Source organism: Blastomyces dermatitidis (genome assembly GCF_000003525.1).
Source record: "Blastomyces dermatitidis ER-3 genomic scaffold supercont1.7, whole genome shotgun sequence".
NCBI lineage: Eukaryota > Fungi > Ascomycota > Eurotiomycetes > Onygenales > Ajellomycetaceae > Blastomyces > Blastomyces dermatitidis.
The window spans coordinates 1,548,460-1,569,387 of NW_025544780.1; the positions used below are offsets into that span (position 1 = coordinate 1,548,460).

The 20,928-nt window shown below is 45.7% G+C and overlaps 4 protein-coding genes across 5 annotated transcripts; 3 read left to right on the forward strand and 1 right to left on the reverse strand.

Annotated features, from left to right (window-relative positions):
• Positions 1-1,435: 1,435 nt before the first annotated feature.
• On the forward strand, positions 1,436-7,095 carry BDCG_06729 (GAS2 domain-containing protein). The gene is made up of 2 exons (XM_045422479.1): positions 1,436-1,616; positions 1,756-7,095. The coding sequence occupies exon 2, from the start codon at positions 2,297-2,299 to the stop codon at positions 6,179-6,181; it is 3,885 nt and encodes a 1,294-aa protein (XP_045278117.1). The 5' UTR covers positions 1,436-1,616; positions 1,756-2,296; the 3' UTR covers positions 6,182-7,095.
• BDCG_06730 (GTPase-activating protein GYP7) lies at positions 3,829-10,585 on the reverse strand. The gene is made up of 6 exons (XM_045422480.1): positions 10,267-10,585; positions 8,822-10,172; positions 8,470-8,732; positions 8,087-8,405; positions 5,149-7,987; positions 3,829-5,072 (listed from the first exon to the last, which is right to left on the reverse strand). Exons 1-5 carry the CDS (start codon positions 10,411-10,413, stop codon positions 7,605-7,607), a joined length of 2,463 nt encoding a protein of 820 aa, XP_045278118.1. The 5' UTR covers positions 10,414-10,585; the 3' UTR covers positions 3,829-5,072; positions 5,149-7,604.
• An 804-nt stretch (positions 10,586-11,389) lies between these two features.
• BDCG_17381 (uncharacterized protein) lies at positions 11,390-15,390 on the forward strand (the record flags this gene model as incomplete). The annotated part of the gene is made up of 11 exons (XM_045426514.1): positions 11,390-11,476; positions 11,545-11,697; positions 11,753-11,934; positions 11,996-12,411; positions 12,492-12,614; positions 13,386-13,774; positions 13,935-14,415; positions 14,503-14,860; positions 14,941-14,984; positions 15,066-15,209; positions 15,305-15,390. 11 exons carry the CDS (start codon positions 11,390-11,392, stop codon positions 15,388-15,390), a joined length of 2,463 nt encoding a protein of 820 aa, XP_045281811.1.
• Positions 15,391-15,776: 386 nt separating this feature from the next.
• On the forward strand, positions 15,777-18,588 carry BDCG_06733. 2 transcript variants are annotated; one of them, XM_045422482.1, is made up of 4 exons: positions 15,777-16,166; positions 16,387-16,530; positions 16,750-17,279; positions 17,503-18,588. In XM_045422482.1, the coding sequence occupies exons 3-4, from the start codon at positions 16,845-16,847 to the stop codon at positions 17,653-17,655; spliced, it is 588 nt and encodes a 195-aa protein (XP_045278119.1). In that variant the 5' UTR covers positions 15,777-16,166; positions 16,387-16,530; positions 16,750-16,844; the 3' UTR covers positions 17,656-18,588. The 2 variants fall into 2 exon arrangements, with proteins under 2 accessions (XP_045278119.1, XP_045281812.1); XM_045422481.1 differs by having other exon boundaries at positions 16,878-17,279.
• The last annotated feature ends 2,340 nt before the right edge of the window (positions 18,589-20,928 follow it).

Genomic DNA, 20,928 nt, shown 5'->3' on the forward strand with positions numbered 1-20,928 from the left:
TTCTCTTCTGACATGAGCTGACTCAAATAAAAGAGATCAAATACTTTCAGATGACCAGTCTGCTTACCATGAAGAATGTAGACTCTTCCATCAGAATGGACAGCACAGCACTCACCCCTCCAAGTCCAAAGAATACCACATAACGGAACCGTTGATTTCTGCATACAAGCTGCCGTGAAAATTGATTTCGAGTTTCCTGGGACAATCAACGTTCCTGAGTTAATGCAGTTCAAGCAAAAGGTTGGCAGCTTGTTTGTAAATGTCCTTGGTTTGGCAGATATCAGATTTCAGAAGTCTCTATAATTGGATGAAAACTGTTTGATTTAGAAAATCATTTGGAAGATTCTGGCGTTTTTATTAACTATGGAACTCCTTCAACCTTTTACCCGCTGTAGGATTTATTTTCCCAGAGCTGAGCTGAGAAAATGCTAGTCTGAAGAATGGAGTTGATCATATTGTTGTACTGTACAATATATTGATTGCCTTCAGGCCATTTACCCTGGAGGGTTCTTTTTAGTGTGTCAGCTCCACCATTTAGTTATTCTTCAACCTTCTGATTTTTAGGGAGTAGTTCATGGCAAAAATGGACATAAGGGGTCCACCAATTTGATCTGATACGAGCCGGAGAAGCTAAGTGCTTGAAGCGCTGCACTGACCTGACGGGAGCTATCAGGAAGCTCAAGCGTTACATGCAATATGGCAAGATTACCTTAAAAGAATACAGTAAGACGCCAAAACACTTTGATAATAGTTCCATGACAATGATGTACAATGCACAGGGTGTGACTATGCTCAACATCCAAGCTGCTCTTCTCTTGTCTCATGGAGAGAGAGCAGCGGGAGGAGAAAAGTCTGCTGATGAGAAAAGACAAGTGCGCGCAACTACTGAGTCAAAGAGCTGAGGGCAAAGAAAGAGAATCACAGAGAAGAGTGAGATGCTCAAGCAGAAGAGACCTGCCTCGTTTATGAAAGGTTTTTTATATAATAATAATTAAATAGCTTAGTTAGTTCACTTATCCATTTTTGGAGCTAAACCCGAAAGCGTAACTAGTTAGTTATTACAACTTAGTTAATTCGCTGTGAACCGGCGGCCGGGAGAGTATTTCCTCTTTTGGTACTATATTTATATATTTCTACTTTTGAGCTTTCGTGACTTGAAAGAGCGTGCCGGCATAAATTAGCGATATGTCCGCTGGGGTTGTGATATTGAAGAAGATTTATTTTTTGAAAATATTGGGCAATTTTTATTCCATCTGCCATTATCGGTTCTTCTGATGCTGGCATGTTTGTTTATTTTAGCAGGTTGTAATCAGGTCAAACATAGTCGCGTTTTGGCTTCCGGGGGGGGGGGCCCTGGCATAAAATAGCGGAGATCGCAATGATGGGGGGGGGGTGTTCTATGGGCATATCCATGCATGTATACCCGGTAGTTGGTTTGTTAAATAAATTGAGATGGGAATTTGAAATAATCCCACAGGAGAAAATAATCGTTGAACTGCCAAAAACGAGACGATAATTTTTCAGTGCCCAATAATCCTGGCTGCCAATCAACCTTCTTCCCATTCCCGGCGCTTTCTGACGGAGTTTTTATCCCCCCATACAAATTTGGCCTGAACGTAAGTAAGACTTCCAAGGTTGTTCTTGGGCTTGTCGACTGACTGACTGGATGCTGGATGTGCTGGTCGGCGTTGATAGGATAGGGCCAGCCCGGCCTTACATAAATATTTAACTAACCGACCGTCCCTGTGCTCGCAGATCGGTGGAGCCTCACCTCACCACGACATCTCGAACGACACACTCGACAACGCCGACAACGAGGGCATATCACTCCCCCCTTCCCAGCCTCGATTTCCATGATATCTTGAACTGAAGTTGCTAAGAGCGCTGGTTTGCTCCGTGTTATAGCTTCATCTCGTCCACTCTTTTTAATCCCGGCTCTCCTATTCTTCTGATCGTTTTTCTTTGTTGTTTGCCCTTGGAGTAGGCATTTTCCTCGAGCATTGTCCGTCAATCCTCCCTCCCGTCGATCAATCCGCCAACTATCTACTTTGCGACACAGGTGGCGAACTTCCTACGTCGTCCTGGTATTAAGCAAGCAAATGCGGTTTTAGTCGTCCAGCAGCTTTTCATATCCAACATGTGGAGAGGGTCATCGAGAGATTTTCTTTATGCAGAACTTACCCTCTTCGCCGATGACCCTGGCTTCTACCTAACTATCCCAACAATTTACATTAAACTTCTAGCCTCTCCAAGGGCACTTTGAGCGAACCGCGATGCTATTCTTAGCTACTGAAAAATGGCTGAAAATCCGTTCACTCTGACTCCCGCGCTCCGCCTCCGTCCCTCCTCAGGCCTTCGAACTCCATCACGCTCCCCTCCTCGATCCCCGACCCGTTGCCGTTCCCGCTCTCCAGAACGAAATTTCTCTTCCTTAATCTGCACGCTAGATCCATTGCTTGCCAATCTTTCGCCGGAATCCACTCTCGAAGCATTAGCATCCACTGATGCTGTGCGGACAAATGGAAAGACCGCAGAGGGCATACTCTCCAAAGCCATTGCGGAAGCTTCAACCGCTGAACGTGCTTTAGCTGTTCGAGCTGCAGTGGCTGGGCAGAATTTGAAGCAATGGCATGCAGAGGTGTTAGCATGGGAGTGGCCGCAGAAGAAAGATGCTGCCGCGGGCAAGGGCTTCATCCCAGGGGGCAAAGACCGCGCTTGCAGTGATGATGGGTGGGAGCGATACTTGGGCTGTCTTCCAGTCGCCATTGTAGAGCAGCACGAGGACAGGATTGATGCGATAAAGGCTGAGATGGAAGCGTTGGATGTGGAGGAACTGAAGGAACACGTCCTGAATGCACATATCCCCTCTCGATCACGACCGTCATCTTCGAATAGCACCTGGTCCACAAACATGAATACTCTGAGCTATGTACAACTTAGCGATTTCACGGCGGTAATAACAGCTACTATTCTCCAGGCACTGCCATACCTTTCCAAGCTCAATATTCTCCTCAATATTTGGGACGTTCGTCTCACTGTACTACACCAAATCCCCGAGCTACTGGATGGCCTTGGGAGCACGAAGCGGGGCATCGATGGCGGACTGGACCGACTGAAAACAGGATTGTTACCGGAATTGGACGACCCCCTATTTTCTAAGACCTCCTTCGATTCTGCTCGTCACAAGCTGGAAAACAAGATATTAATTGTGGGAAGTAAGATGGATCGCATTCTTGATTCTCTTGAAGGCCAAGAAGATGCCCTCCCTGAGGCTTGGATTGATGAAATGGAGGCTATTGAAGCTGGGTTTGCGACTTGGGCCTTTGAAGCGGAGAAAATGGTATCCGAAAACGATTTTAGGCGATCAAGCCCGCCGCTACCTGAGTATTCGACGCAGCCAACGGAGACTGAAAGGCCAGAAAAAGGTAGCCCGCAAGGCTTGACTACTCAGAGTACGGCTTCTCCGCCTGAGAAAGATCAAAAGGACAAAGATCATAATTCACTGGCGGTGATGCAGCTTCCAAGTATCCATGTCAAACACGAGCTGCCCGCCACACCTTGTCGAACTGACCCGGTTCTGAATGAGAGTCCTCCAGCATCAACAGGTATTCAACAGGCTCCTCCTTCCCCTCCGTTGATACCGCAAGTCCAAGGGGCAGAGGAAGACGCATCCCAAGTGAGAATCCAAGAGAGTCCTCATACAGAGTTCCCCAACGATCCAGAACTCCAGCAGGAGAATCGAAACCCTACACAAAGTGACTCGGACACTTCGTCAGCCTTGCCTTCTACGCCTACAACTTCCACTACTCAAGGACAATTGACTAACCCGTCGTTTTCTGACACCGCTGATCACCTGATATACGAGCAGAGCATCGATGCATTATCAAATCCACCCATTCAGCGGCTTGAAGACCATTCCTCTGACGGAACTCCTTGGACTGAGACTTCAATTTCTCGTGACAAACCCTGCTCAGGGGTGATAGAGACCCCTAAAAACACTAGAAACTATCCCGATACTACAGGAGAACAAAACCTCTCTGGAGAACCTATCGAGATCAATGCATCATTACATTCCCCTTCGCGATCTAAGATTACCGATCCAGCTTCCCCGCAGTCGCCGGCACCCAAAGCATCGCCTAGCCAGGCCAGCCCTTTCAACGTTACTAATACATGGATATCATCTTCTCCTACAAGTGCTGAGTTGAGCCCCCGCAGCACTACCAAGAACAGGCCAGAAGGTCTTAAACTGGACATCTCTGCGCGTCGAGATTCAATTGTTTCTATCGCTTCAACTGTAGGTTCGGGGTTCTCGTATGGCTCCGATCCTGAGATTAAGGACGCTCAAGTAGCAACCGCTCATGGCAGTCCTATCATAGTTGAATCTCCGAGTGGCTTTCTCACAACTGGTTCTAAGGCTCCCTGGGCTCTCGGGCATGGCGGAAATATTCTGTCACGAACAAAATCCGCAGAATTAAAAAATAGAAACACTAGTTCTTCCCGACCTGCAGTCCAACGGACCATGAGCCTACCACTCGAGCGGTTCGTGGATGGAGATCCTCAGGATGTTCACGAAATGGGCGATCCCAATGAATCAAAACATCAATCCGAGGTCAAACAGGCATCTTCTGCGTCCATTGGGGTTTTACCAAAAACCGAACTGCGCAGTATCATAGTCTCAAACAGGCTTAGTATGGGACCTACAAACGGACAGAGACCTGCGCCAAATCTTCGCCGCTCTGTTTCTTCTCTAGCTCTATCATCCATAAATCGAATTAGCAACAGGTCTCTAGGCGTCAACCCCAACTATCCCCGTGGACCACGCATATCAACCTCAACTGAGTCGCTTCCGTCGACTGCCGAAGAACCATCGCCATCAATACATATTTCGCACAGCAAAAATGAAGTCGTTCAAACTCAGGACACCCCTACCCCGCCTCCAATCCTTCCACGCAGGTCCAGCAAGCGACTTTCTAGACTTCTCAGTCCAGTCACATGTATTTCAACACATAAAGAGAAAAACGCTGCATCGACTACTCACGCTACCACACAACCTAGAAATGCAGCTGCCGATTCTGCGGCATCGCCTTCTGTTAACGCTCCTAGATCGCCTGAAGATCAATTAGATGAGAAAATAAATTCCATACTTACCACAATTCCCACCCGAATCCATCTAGCCTCGACTCCAGAGAGTACTAAGAGTACTAAAAGCACTCCTCGTGCGTCGGAACCTTCGTACTCAACCCCAAAAAGAGATCGTTTACAATCACAATCCCCAATGTCAAGTCGCAGCAATACCCCTACGCCATCACTCACCCTGACACCAGCCTTCGGCCGTTCGCGACGAACGCACACATACCACGATGACGGGTCTGCAGTTAGACTCTACCATCTGCATCGTCCTGGTAAAGCAGCCCCCCTCAAGCTCTTTGTTCGTTCAGTCGGTGAAGATGGAGAACGAGTCATGGTGCGAGTTGGCGGTGGATGGGCTGATTTAGGAGAATATCTTCGAGAATACGCCGTCCACCACGGTCGGCGAAATGTCTCAGACGCGAAATTTGAAGTCCGCGGCCTTCCCAACCATAACACCTCGCCCAACTATTCCACACAGAACAAACAAGTCCCTAGCACCGGCCGTTCGACCCCTGTATCCCGCCCTGGCTCCGCCTTCGACATCCGCCCACCCTCTTCACTCACCGTCCGCAAAGCCCGTCGATCCATGGCAAACCACTCTGAACTCCCAAATCTCACATCCGCAAACATCGAAAAGGCCTCCGAAGGATCCTCTTCTACCGGTGGCGGGCCTCTTTCTTTTCTCTCATCCGCACGCCGCAGGCTCTCCACATCATCAAACGCATCCATGAGCGTCGCCTCCGCCTATGGCGGCGAAGGCCAACAATTCGTCTCCACGCCCCTCGGCCTCGCAGGCCCGAATCCCAAATCCAGACGAGTATCAATCAGCCCCGAGAGCGAGGCCTGGGTGGAAGATGTTGTCGGACGTGCCCGACGCACCTCTGCCACATTAAGAACCGAGCGCTCCTATGGGAACCTCAGGCGGTTTCGACCGAATGTTTTGCAGGAGGATGCGCTCCGGGACCGAGCTGATGGCGGTCAGAGGAGCGTTAGTGATACAGGTGGTGGTGGGAATAAACGGGTGTATCTGCGGGGACTGGGGAGGGAATGAATGATATTTGAAATCAACCCTCGAGCGGGCGGGGAGCTAGGCTATATATTACCTTGCATTTTTATGGGATACATTCGTTTGTGTAATCCCCTTTTCACTTTTTTTGCTCTAACTTTTAAGGACTCGGGACTCTTGGATTTCTAGGGAGGAATGGTAGGTTATGGGTTGGATGGATGGATGGAATGGAAATGGAAATGGACGGATTTTGATTTTTACTGTGGAAAAGGGGCGATTTTGAGCGATTTTTGAGCCATTTGATTGAACCTGACTGATTGACGTTACGTTTGTATGGACGGCGGCCCCCTCCATTTCCTTAGCCACTTGAAGGTTTATCCCCTGTCTCCGTTTTGGTATTTTGATTCCCTTCTCCCGTTCTCTGTCAATATTTGCTTCCGCGTCGCTCACCACAGCGTTTCCTTGCCCTGCATTTGCTTCTTTGATGTTTCTTCTTTGTCCAACTCTTCCACTCATCTTCAATTTTTCTCCTTGCCATTTTACTTTGTTGGTTTTTCTTTTCGTTCTCAATTTTTTTTTCCTTCCTTGTTTTTCTTCTTCATTTTTTCGTCTTATTTCTACTTCATTTTTTCGTCTTATTTCTACTTCATTTTTTCGTCTCATTTCTACTTCATTTTTAATTCATGCACACTCCGGCGTTTTACTTCTTTTGTTCTTAATATTTTTCTTTTCTTTTTTTCCCCTTTTCACAAATCTATTCTCCAACATAGAGGCAACAGGTCTGTCTAACTCCTTTTTTCTTCTTTCTTCTTCTTTTTTTCCTTTTAATATTTTGTTTAATTCATTTCTTGTTCGCCCTATCGCTTTCTATTAGTCCTTGCATCTCACATTTCTTCTTTTCAATAGAATAATATATATAGATATATATTATACTACAATCAACAACAGGTTTTAGTTCATTTGAATTATTCAGCTATCACCGCACTCCGTCGCGCTCGCTACCAGCGGTCCGTTTCATCTAGTTGATGAATTCGAAGTGTGCTACATTGTGAGATGTTCGAATTTGGGTTTGAAAGCATATATTTGAGAGAGATATTAGAAAGAGAATAAAACCAAAGGCACCGCCGTAACAATAGTACATGGGTGAGACTGGAAACGGTAAAAGGCCCCAAAAACAAAAGGAATAGAGTAAAAAGAGGTATTTAACACAATGATAATTCATCATGGCAGTGTTGGTGTGGATGGGTAGTAAACTTTCGGAAGGACCGCTTTCGTTAGGATGTAGAGAGCAGAAGGAAGCATGAAGAGAACTAATTTAAGCATCCCGCGAAGGTAGAATCGATGGTGAAAACGTTCAGGTGGGAAAAAAAAAAAAAAGAAAAAAGAAAAAAGAAAAAAGAGGACAGGTGTCGTAGACGATACGAGACTTGACCCGCGAGTCTTATGACATAGACAAAACGGCACTTTATCAATTCCGCCTCGTCCCCCCGCCATGCACTCTGACTTGTTCCGCGTCCAAAACCTCTACTTTCTTGCTCATGAGGCCCCGGAGTTCAGGAGTGATGATCCGTTCTATATCAACCCTTTGGTTGTTGGGCGGTGGTGAAGCTGGAGTGCTACGATGGCGGTCGCGGGAGATGGATTGGTTGGTACGAGCGTTGGGTGCACGCGGAGTTGGGGGTTGGGAGTGAGTTCCACTATCCAGGGACCCAACGATGCGTCGGCGAACGGGTGGTGCAGGGAAACTGTTCTTCTTATCGATAGCTTCGACTTTCCTTTCGAAGCGGTGGAAGAGAGCTTCAGCCCTGGACAGGATGGGGATTAATTCCATGGTATTTGAAAGCTCGTTGACTGTAATTAAGTTGGTTAGAAACTTGTCATTATTGAGGAAGAATAAAGAGGCAAGAAGAATAAAAAACAGAGAAACAGGGAATAGGAGGTTGAACTTACTATATTTGAGAACCTCGTCAAAATGCTTGAGATGATCCATAATCACATCTCGATGATTTTCGAGGATTGCTAATGCAATGAACAAATGGAAATTGCTTGATAGATAATCCGTCCAGAGCGCTTCCCATAGCCTCAGCACGTCCACCCATTCAAATTCCCGCTTGTACCAAACAAGAAACATGCGGAAAAAAAAGAAAAAGTTTGTGCTGTCGGCAGACTGGAGATGGAGGTAGAGTTGTGGGTCCATTAATTGGACGAGTTGGTCCAAAGTGAGCAGCTGAGTCCGCATCCCAGATTGGTCGCGGAGAAAGTTTCGTTCCTACATGACAATATAATGTTAAAATGTGATGCTAGATGGACGAGGAGAGTATCTTAGTAAGTACCATTCGCTCCATATAGCCAACAAATGCCCAGAAGGCTACAGCATCATCCTGCATTACAGCATATATCGGGGCGAGGAGGTCGCTCATCCCTTGGACGTAACCAAGCTCGCGGTTATATTCGTTATAGGTCAGGAGCATATCTTTCATTTGCTCCATATGAACATTGGTACCCGATTCAGCAAATGGAGAATCGGGATCGGGATGTGGAATATCCTCGCCTGCAAATAAAGGGATAGTACGATCTGTGCGGTGAACGTCCTTTTCTGCATTACGGACCGCGAGAAATGGTCCCGGTCAGCTCCCTATATTATATCGCATAGAAAAATAGGGAATGGAATGGGAGTTAACAAACCTATTCGAGCTTTCTGGTCTTTCCACCATTCAAGGTCTTCCGCAGACGAGAGCCCTTCTACTAATCTTTCCCACCACGCTCCCTTAAGACGGACATACTCATCCCGTTTCGAATTAATTATGGCTTTGCGTTCATCATCATTACTTTCCCAGGAATATACCCCAAGCAGGAATAGCCAAGCCTCCTTACGAACACCGTCGTTTGGGTTTAGGCCCCCGTGGAAAATCCTCTCCTTAGCTTCGTCCTGAGTAACCTGTAACCGTCCAGTTATAGGGTCAAACCAGCTATTCCACTCTTCCAGGGTAACAGGCTTCCGTTTGTCCGCAAGGGATAAGTTTGCTGCTTCCATGTTCAGTATTTCAAATTCGCCGACGGAACTGTCTTCCATTTCCAGCATGTCCCTTGCTGTCCAAATTCGCTGATTTCGTTCACGTTCGCTCTGCTCAGCGATTCCCATGGCCCATCGTGCCAGATACAGCCTGGCACTATCAAATTCCTCTTGTAATGTCTGGATTTCCGGATTTTTCATAAGACGTCTCACCTGAGGTGGAACTTTTGGATTATCTGCAATATCTTGGGCAGTCCTCCGGGTAAACGTAGTAATTTTACTGAGCTGTTCGAGGACCTTCCATCGTGTTTCTTTCAACACTCGAGTGAGGGGATCCATACCGGCATCTCTCTGTCCACTCGGTGAAGGCTGTGACTTATGAACGGTTAGAGGTTGGCCGAAAGACATCTTATCCTCCTCCGACGGATTGATCAGGTACGCGCTTGGATCAGCGCCCGATCGTTCAACAGTTACATATCTCTTCAGCCATCTTAAAACCTCATCACCTCCCCAAAACATATTACCGCCTTCATCGAACGGGTCAAAACTCTCTCTCGTCCGTTTCTTCTTTTGCAAGATGGTAGACTGGCATTCCGTATCATGGAAGAAAAGGGCCGGGAAACTATCTCCAGCTTTGGTATTTATAACAACACTACCGAACCACCAACCCAGACTCGGTGGGCGAACAAGTAACGAGTATATCTGGCTTAGAGGAACAGCAAAAGCATACAGGCCGATCGAGCCAGGATCAGCAGTTGTGGTGGGGAGTGGGGGAACCAGATACGATTGGCGCGGAGGAGAGGCACTATCGGACATATCTACTTTCACATATGTGTTATATGCATCGCCCAGGGAAGATTCCGGGACCCATGCAAGGAGGTATGAGGAGGTATCGGCCTTTGATGTGGCGGAGCGGGAAGACTGTGGTAAACTGCGTTCCATGGAAGGAACAGGTTTCTGCTGTATGAGGGCTATAAAACCCGGTATATTGTCTTTGGACGAAGGAGTAGGATGTACATAGACCTGAAGTAAAGAACTGGTGGTAAGACGAAGTCTTCATCGCTCATTGGAAAATTGGGCCGTACGGCCCCAGCGCAGGACGGGAAAACATGCATACCTTGCTTTTGGAAAATAAAAGCTTTACCCCCTTACCCGTACTAGTATGGGTAATGGAGTTGTACTCGCCTTCATCATCGTCGCTCACATCATAGAACGAAGCCGTTGGGGAGGGCGGAGGTGTTAGGCGCGCGGATGACCCCGCCATGTTGCAAGCTTAAATAGCAGCAGCAAGATGGGAAAGGCGGATATGGCGTTGGAGGGGAATCAAACTTTAGGACAAGTGTATTTTGATCTGTCGTAGACTCATGTTGGCAGTGTTCGAGAAACTCACCAGCAACAGACATATATGGAATAAAGAAGCCTAGCCTGGATGAAGCCGACGCGGTGACGTATGATCAGAGGCTCGGGGGGGCTTCTGTACACTGGGCCTAGCCGCATATGGTTTGGTGTAGATTTGCCCGTCACATGATATCGAATTTTGATCGACCAGCTGTGACCATCTTACGACAACAACCAAGACGACAAAGAAAGCCCCAGGAAGACTTCTATGCTGATATAACATTGGGTTTGAAGTGTGATTAACAATTCCATCTTGACTATAATGCCCAGGGGCTCTGAGGTCCTGCAGACCACATCCCTCGTTATACAGTGGCTCCTAACCCACTTTTGCGATACTTGATAGATCTAGAGTATACAAAGGTCTGGAAATGGAGTGATTTCAATGGCTTTTGGAGCATCGGGATACTGTTTAATTATAATTTATGCTGCCACTAATCTTTGTTACTCTCATGGGATTGAGATCCGCCTCTTCAACTTTGGTACAAGCAAAAGGGAAGGGTTTGGCTTTCAGGATCTCCAGAATCAGGAGGTTGAAATGCTGTAGGAGTTTGGACTTTAACTGACTTACATTAGTTACGGGCATCCACAGCCATGCTTTGAAATGCAATTTGACACCGGCACATAGTCTTTCTCTTTTACACGTGGCATTGAATCAACGGTGTTTTAGTTACCCAGCCGCCGTATTTGACAACCATATTCGGAACGCACCTTGGCAATTCGAAAATGGCTAATTTTTGTTAGTCTTTATATATGTAGGGCATGGTATAATGAACCCTCTCAGATAATATTTATGTGTTCGCATTTTACTTTTTTCTTTGGGTCTTTGGACAATTGCCTCGAAAATGGCGGAATTTCAAAGGACTCTTCCTGCTTCGTGGTACCGAAGCCTTCCGCTCTACCAACTTGAGCGCCGTGCCGTGTTTTTAAAGGTTGGCCCATTTCCAGCCCCTTCTTCTATTTTGAGTGAGTCGTATTTAAGGCTAATACATATTTATAGGCATGGTACTTGCTGGGTCCCGTAACCCGCTTCCACGAAGTTGATACCAAAGTCCAATATGAAATTGCTCAGGAACGCCTATACGTTGAAAGAAAGTTTGGCTCCTCCGCACTTCCAACTGCTGAGGAGCTGAAAGTTATCCATGAGAGCACTGTGAGCATTACTTCTTTTACTATTCTAGGTGTTCACGTTTCTCATAACTACCAAGGGTGCGGAATTACCGAGCCACCTTACGCCGACAGGATTGCTGTTCGCCGGGATATCACAAGATGCACCGGATTTCCATGAGTTCTACCCCGATTTAGAGCCCCTTCTGGCAAGAGTGGACTTTACCAGGCTCCCGTATCGCCATAGCGTCAAGTATGAGGGGAATTTCAACTGGAAAACCATGTGCGATATCCTCTAGTTTAAACCTCCGACTGGATAATTAACTGACACCAAATGACTACAGGGTGGATGGCTATCAAGAATGCCTGCATTGTCAATATACACACCCTTCATTTTCCATCTATTACCCTCCGACATTCTATACTGTCTATAACCACCTGAACTTTTCTCAGCATGTTGCGGATCCAAAGAAGCCAGATGATGGACTTTTCCTCTACTTCTTTCCCAATTGCACTCTGAATGTGTATGGCGGAGGAATGTCCTCATTTCGCGTTTGTCCAACTAGGGACCCTAATGTTACTCGAATGGAATTCGACTACTATCACCTCGAATTAGGCGACAAGTTCGAAAAGTATTTCAAATTTGTCCGTCAAGTGGCCATGGAAGACTACGAGCTGTGTGAAAGAGCGCAGGAAAATTTGCAGAAAGGCGTGTATAACGAAGGCATTTTGAATCCGGTCAAAGAGACAGGGGTTGCATGTGAGTTGTGTCCTGTTCTGCTTTTCCTGCTGTAATATCTTCGGCGCCCTACGAAAAATAACTAATGTTCGGATTTTCAGACTACCAAAACCGTGTGTTTGATCTGGTCACTGAGCAGCATAGACATGAGAAATCAACCGAAGGTCCGGAAAAGGCGGTGGGGGATGGGATCAGCCACCCCGCCCAAGCTGCTGCAGTTCCCTGTAACTAGCACTAATGATCATGAGTTCTCGTACACCTCATAGTTACTATTAATGAAAGCCTGAGGTTTCCCACCTGATCTTTTCAATGTAATTGATGTCCAAAATCGTTGCTCTTTGCCACTCCGAATCCACGTCATCAACCCAGATAGACATACCAGCTGCACCGAAATCAAGATCTAGAACCCGCTTCCCCATCCTGAAGCCCTATTGGAACCCAAGCGGCATCTACGATCTATCTTCCCTACTACAACAAAGAACCACCTTGGTAAGCTCCCTCACACACCGACTGGTCGGTTCGACTTAAAATCTACCCGCTTGCGGGGTGAAAATTCTTTGATGATGCCCATGGAGCCCGTAAGGCCCAGCCAAGCTCAGCCTAAATCTTTTCCAACCAGTGATAGTCCAGAAGGAAATACTGACCTGATTGGGAAATAACTCAGGCGACCAATGACGATGTGACAACTAAGAAAACACAACTCTATTGGGGAATGGCGGGTTCAGGGTCTAAATGAGCGGGAATAAAAATGCACGATTTTACAAGTAGCTCTACCTAACTAAACATAATTGTTTTGGAATCGAGCATGGGAGCAAGAAACGAGCTAACTTGGAGACGGAAATAAGTCAGTTCGACAGCCTATTTAGGCGATATATCATATTGCCGTTGAAAACGCTTGTATATATTTCTGGAGCTCCCGTTCCAGGAAGAAGTAAAATAAAGCCAATACTCTTCTTTTAATAAACTCCTTCTGCATGTAGTCTTTTAGCACGTAGCATCACTCTACGAGCTAAGTAGGATGGAGTATTTATCCTCATTTCTCTCCAATACATTTGTCCTCGCCTCCGTCCCCATTATCCTCCTGGCTATACTTGCGGTGACGCAGAAAGATGGAAAAGTATTTAGGAGACCCTTGTTGCCACGTCCTGGCGCCCTTCCCCTTGACACTCTCAGTTCGAATGTACAGTCTAAGTTAGCGTGGATCGAAGATTTGTTCCTGAGAAGGGTTGCTTCAACAATAGCTACCAGAAAGGGGAGCGACGGACTTACTACAGCAGCCGATCAACCACCGTCGGCAAACGTGTGCAAGGAATCCGACTTCCCTGATAATTGGTGGACTGGAGATGAAGTGTTTCGATTGGAGAGACGCGCAATATTTAGTAAGGTAGGGGCATAGATTTTCTAAAAATTCGAACCTTCCGAAACACGGATATCTGATTGGATATTTGAAAACCGAGGGCAAGCATGGTATTATATGATGCTTAAGGCGTCGTGCCACATGATTCGAAATGAAAGGTCGCAGTAATAACAAGTCAGCTTGACAGACATGGCTCTATATCGCCCACGCAAGTCGCTTCACCAAACCGGGAGACTACCATGCTTTCGAAATTTGCGGATTCCCTCTTTTCCTCATCCAAGGGAAGGACAGCGTTATCCGCGCATTTCACAATGTCTGCCGACACAGAGCCTACCCAGTCATCTCAAAGAAAAAGTCCGGTTCCTCGACCGTGATGGGGTGCAGGTATCATGGCTGGACCTATGATAGCAAGGGTCAACTCATAAAAGCACCGCAATTCGAGTGTCTTGAGGGATTCGACAAGACTCAGAATAGCCTATTCGAGATTCGCACAGCGATTTCGAAACATGGATTGATTTTTGTGAATTTAGATGCAAGGGGAGATCCGCCTGAACTTCAATTCGATGCTCGTAGAATTGATAGGTTTGCGAGTGTGAATCGGATACCGAGGCGGTCAGTATGGATTGATGGGTGGGAGCTTGAAGGCAGATTTAATTGGAAAATGGCCGGTAAGTCTTATACTAAACGAAGCGTGTAGGGGATTGTGAAGTAGAAATGATTCATAAAACGAATATGTTAACTAATCTTTAAGTCAGTTCGGAACTTGTACGAAGATAAGGGTGTAGCGGGAGGAACGAAGCCGGAGTTGAGTAACCTACGTTCAGTTCTTCAATCAATCTTCGGTGTGGACAGAGCCAGTGACCCCAAGTCCTCCACCTTGGAAGCTTTCCCTACCACTTCAATCTATGCTACTGGAAAAGAAAGTGTCTGGTATTCCATCTCCGTAGCCCCTATAGAGGCAAATCGCTCATATATCCGCTGCGATATGTACGGAAGTGTTGTAGGAAAGCAGGCAGATGGAAGCCAAGGAATACCAGATGGCATAAAATCCAGCCTTGAAGCTAGAATAGCGAAATTCGAAGCGACATATAAGTCATTCAGCACCCCTGGAAGGTATGACATTGCGCATATCTGATGGGATTATATTCATATTTATTTGGAGGCTCACTAACGATAATATCTCTTACCTGTAGAACGAACCCTGACGATGATTCCACTCTGAATGAGGACGCAGTCGGTGAGAATTCTACAGACCTAGGATTAATCAATGGACGATTTGGGCCAGCATGCTAATATGCCCCCCGCTTTTATTTTGCAGACTGCACTCATGATCGCACAGTACAAGAGATGATCCTTTTGAAATTAAAATCTCACCTCAAGCTTGAACGTGTTGCAGGAGAAGAGATCTTGCCAACAGTCAGAGGGTCAAGCACAAGCGACAGATACAAGCTCGCGAATGAATGTAAGCTTCCATTTAATAATCTGTTTTCAGTCCCCAGCTATGGAGACGAGTATAGCTTTTTCATAAAAGACTTCTTTTTTCTAATACTCAAGTAGTATGCAAAGAGCTCGAAAACCTGGAGGGTTCCATTAGCTCAAGTCCTGCGTGTCAAATGATGGTTAAAGATTCTCTTGCCTGGTAACAACATCCGTGGAGGCGTATTGAACTGTATCCGGGTATGGCGTATGATTTTCTTCTCAGCACGGTTGCCCAGTAGAAGATTTAGCCTAGAGTCTCTCAACTGCAACTGCGTAGTCGCATCTCTGTATTCGAGACAGCCCAAATACGCGCTTCCAGTTCATATTGAACAAACCAATTATACCAAGTTCGGGAACACTCTTGATATTTAGTTAGCATTAGATTGTAATGAGCTGCACATAGTAAGTCAGAAGCTGGTATAAAGAAGAAATTTGCGTGGTCCAGTTTTGAGATAGGGGTAGTTAGCCAGTTAGGGCAAGCATGATCCCGTGATTTGTCCCTTAGCGCTTCTTTCGTATGTTCCGGACACCTCATCAACATCGCATATCGACGAGACGGACAGTTTAAGTCTCAACGTCCCTCTCTAATACCCAAGTCGGGGTGGAACACGGTACCGGCATTTGGCCCCATGTCAGGCTGTTTATACCATTCCTTCCATACGAAACCTGCGACATGCAAATTTGAGTTTGACATTCCCATAAGTCAGTCGACTTGTATCAAAAGCTGCCTCAAACAGCTAGTCAAAGGAAACGTTTCGTTGACTTGCACTTCGCTCCAGGGCTAGCTATGAACTCCTAAGTGAGTGATTCAGCAAGGACACGGAAAGGATTGTGTTTCCTTTGCTACCGAGTCACCTATTTGTTCGTCGGGGGTTCAGACCCTTCACAAGTTCTCCAGGAGCAACAAAACCCTATACAAGTGAAGGAGGAAGAGTTCCTTGTAAGTCTGGTTTTCCTTACATTTCATGCACACAAACGAAGAGAGAATTTATTGTTCCTTCCGCGAATTAAAGTGATCCTCCAGATTCAACTGAATAGTCAAATCGCTTCGTACGATCACTCATTCGTTTCCTCCGAATAGCCTCTTCATTTTAGGAAGCCTAGTTGCCAATTTTATTTAACAAATCATGCATGAAAGCTCATACTAATTAGCCACCTAGTATTTCACCATTTCTCACACAGTTATTTGCGCACTTTCGACTATTATGTCACTCCCGGCGATTTTCAAGACCACCGTTCAGGCTGCCGTTCTCAATGGCAGTTCAAACGTAATAGCTCAAGCGATAACGGCGTATAGACATGGGGTAAGTTATTTTTGAATTTTCTCTACTATCTTCATTTTTAGACATCCGAACGTTACCATTTTGCCACTGGCTTAACGGCGAGGGATATCCCTCTTGTCTATTTCCTAAACTTGGCGGGTTTGGCTTCGTTATATCCCGCAGAGTATTGGATTTATGGCGAGTTTGTTTTGCTCATTTCGTTATTGACGGAATTTCATTCTTTCGTGGGGAACATGTTAGGTCCAAACTGCTGCTGTCCTCTATTAGCACGAACATGAAAGTCGCGCAAGTAACCAAAAAATAATGCTAACTAAATTCTTGTGCGGCATTTTTAAATGCCGCTGGTGAATTTGGTGTTGGACGAAAAGGCTACCTTTGCTCTCGACTACATTGAATTGATTCGCTTCATCATATGTACACTTATCACTACGCCGTTTATGGTCCTCTGGCAGGATTATCTCGAAGCCACATTTCCCGCGTCACCTCAGGATAATGCCAGGAGGATTCCGGCGGAAATGGAGGGCAACAGTGAAAGAACCTCCAACTCCAACACGACTGCCAAAGAGGTGCCACACGGTGGGGTCCAAACGAATCAACCAGAACGAAAAGAAACACAGGAGCCCATCCAAGAAAAGAATACCTGGAATACTATTTCTAAGATTCTGATAGATCAGACTGTCGGTGCCGGATGGAGTACAGCGCTGTTTATTGTAACTATCTCTGCTTTGAATGGCCAGGATGCCAACGCGATTCAGCAATCATTGTTTAGGGTAGGTTACATTTGCGGTCCTTTCTTCATTTCTTCAACCTGCCCATTAGAGATCAATTACACGTAGGAAAGGAACTATAAGTTGTTTCTTTCTATGCGCAAATTTGCGCGGATTTGCGCGATAAACCTTCGATTGAAACATAATTTGGCCCCGCTTGTTGTGTGGAGCTTGTATCCACATGTATCTTTCCCCGCAAACGCTAATAATAACCATATCGAACTAGGATTTCGTTCCCATTATCATAGCTGGCCTGAAGCTTTGGCCAATGGTTTCAGTGATCAGCTTCACAATGGTTCCACCAGAAAAGAGAGTGCTGACGGGGAATCTATTCGGCATGATCTGGGGTATATACCTTAGCTTGAGAACCGAAGAGTGATGTCAGCCCCTTCGGCCTACACAGTACCAACTCCACTTTGCGTACGGCACAATCCCCACACGGCACTGTTGCTCCATTGCGGGAACTACGATAAAATCTCCACTATATTTTCTTTTTCTTTTCTTGCCTTGCGGTACCTCTTCGGGTTCCCTTTTTGGATAGAAACCTAAGAAGAACACCCATGGGGGCCGGATGAATCGGGTTAGTTTATAGTGGTCGATATGGATGGAGTTGCCGCTACTGTCGGGATTTATTCTAGAAAAGCCGGTCAATTTGGCGGAAGTGAATTGCGGGATAATACTCCTGTCAAGCGACTATTTTCGGATATTTACACCCTCCTGGCACTTCTCTTTTAAGTGCTCAAAGCCGGCTTTGAGTAGGATAGCATGGTCATGGAGATCTGCCCTTTTCCGTTATCCATGCACATGCACGGGGAATTTACATGCATGCACGTCGGGATAGAACTAGCGGTATGCAAATTTCCCGAAACTCTCAATTATTTTTTTCTCCTTTTTTCTTTTCTTTTTTTCTCGATTTGAGCCCCCAACCTGCTCGTGCGAAGAAGAGAGCAACATGTTTACAATGCTGCGCAACACAAAAGCTACCTACCTAATTTGCAGCTTCTGCGATCACGACTTTTGTTGGCAATGTAACAAGTAGTTGGCTGATATTAAGAGTCTAGCTGCTATGTGTACATATTGCATTTGGTGAATCTCTCTAGATCACAATATAAAATCATTTACTCATTCTATTAAAGATTTTGGCAATCTCAAATTCTTGAGAATTTGAATCATTTTAAGCTTTGAAGCATAATCAAAAGCATTTTTTATATCTATAAAAGCAGCAGTTGAAACTAGGTTTTCATTTCTTACAATTTGAATATTATGAATAACAATTAAAACTGTGCTAATTGCTGATTTTCAAGGGCTGTATCAGATCATCTAACAATGCTCTCATGCACTCACTCAATTCTTTGCAAAACAGCTTGCCAATAGATTCATTAGCAAGGCCTCAATTATACAAGTATTTTAACCCTATCCTATCAAGAAAACAGAATTTCCTATGCAAGCCCTGCCTGCGGGTTGTGCAACGGTTTCTATTTATAAATCCCTCAGCCCACTTAACTAGCACCGAAACACTAACGTGATCTCATGTGCTAGCCACATGGCCAAGGCCTTTCGCTGCCAAGATGCACGGTTTAAGCGTCTGTCCACCACTTCATGGTTGGAATGGAGGGATTAGTTTAGTTAAATGCATGGACAAATCAGATGATGAGGAATGAAAGGGATCGCTGGTAGCTTGCAGGCTGCATGAGGCCATCAGAAGGCCTAGTGGGGCGGTGTCTGCCGCAGAAATGGCAATGAACTTCTCTCCAAGTTGAGGAACAAAGTTGTTTGTATAGTTTTGGTATTAAAAACAGTTGGTTAACTATGTCATACTCTCGAAATCGGTTTGACCTAGAGTCACATGATTATCGGTTTCCCGCCCCATCACTGAGGACAACAAATCTTCCACTATCAAAGCTTGAAAAATCACGATGGTGAGATTTTCAGTGGCAAGAATCAAGGATTGCAAATAATTACTGACATGTACATACATGTACATTACATCTGTCAGTCTCAGTGTAAAGTCCGGAACATCTTGATAGGCGACGAAGGCTTTCTACTTATCCTGACAACCGGGTTACCATTTGATATCAGGGACATTCGCACAAAGATACGAGCCTACAATTTGTAGACACTATCTCAGATTCGAGACTTCAGGACTTTTCGAATTTTGCAGGATTGAATCCCTTGACGACACCGACTGAAAATATTTTCCCGCGCGATGATAATGAGTACAATGGGCTGTTTCTGCTGCCCGAGCATATTCTGCTTATCCTCACATCAGGTCAAGGTTTCGATGCTTTTCTTGAGTGGTGTGTCAGTGTTGTTGGCTCAAGGGTGCGGAGTGCCGAAGGTCCCTTTCGGCATGCAGGTGTCACTATTGAAGAATATAAACCGCATGCCTTGGCTGCATAGATCACATAAGTACGAAAGCAGATAGATAGTCAGGTAACCAAACAAAGTCTATGGCATGTGCTAGCAATAAATGTCTTCTCACCCCTCAACATTACACTTATGGTTGTCCGCCCAGTATCTCATATCCCCAACAAATCTACGGGCAATACCCCATTTCACACCCCGATTCTTGAAGTATTCAGGGTCACCCAGTTCGTCAATCTGGTCCAGATCTAACCCATCGTCTAGAGCCACATCACACGCTTTTCGAAACTCATCCTTCCACGATACATTCCCAACCTGCGATTGTTGCCAGTCACAGTATGCTTGAACATTGGCATCACGAAGACCTGTTATATTAAGACGCGGAGGCTTGGCTGAATAGACGACGTGCGTGCCTTCCGAGGCCGGTGGTGATGATGACAGAGCCGGTTGCGGGGTCTGTGTTGGGAGGACATTTGTGATGGTAATCGGTGGGTAGGTTGACTCAGATGTAAGGTGATTATGACTCTTTTGTCCTTCAAGCTGTCACCTCTCTGCCCTATAGATTTGTTCGCGGATCATGCCAGGCACATCCTCATGAGAATCTAATTTCTTCCCACTCTGCACATACCTGACCAGGCTCAAAAGTTCATCTCTATAGAGTTTATAGTGTTTCTTCCTGTAAGGGTCCTGCCAACAATGTGGCTCTAATTCATAGGAATCTAGAATAGCGCATTAATGCATAGACATGTTTCCAGGCAGCAGGTTCTTCAGTCAATTCCTCCTCTGTGGTGATCTCTCAGTCAAGATTTTGAAGCATGCCCTGAGTAGCAGATGAAAGTATCTCATTTGTCAGTTGTTCTGCAACTGGCTGTTGAACCTTGACTGTCTTCTATGTAGTTGAACAATATCATGAGTTTCATTCTCTTGCCAGTAAGAAAGTGATCACCCCATTCAAAAAGCTGTTTCTCAATAGCAGGTCAGTCAATACTTGTCTGACCAAACTGTTGAGTAAGTTTATCTTGAAGCTGAGCAACTGATATCACAACAGATGTATCATCTGATACAATGCTTCTGTGTGGGTATTTGCAGCACAATAACTCCTTCAACTTCAGGTGAAGAAAGAGCCTTCAATGGAATTCAGAGGCAAGAATCAGATCTTGTTCTGTATCTTTGGCCACTGTTCTATTGATGAGGGTAACTTTCCATTATTCAATTCAATAGTGAATACAGGTTGGTGGATCCTCATCATACGCCTGCCCCTCTACAATAATAACTGAATTGTAGTAGC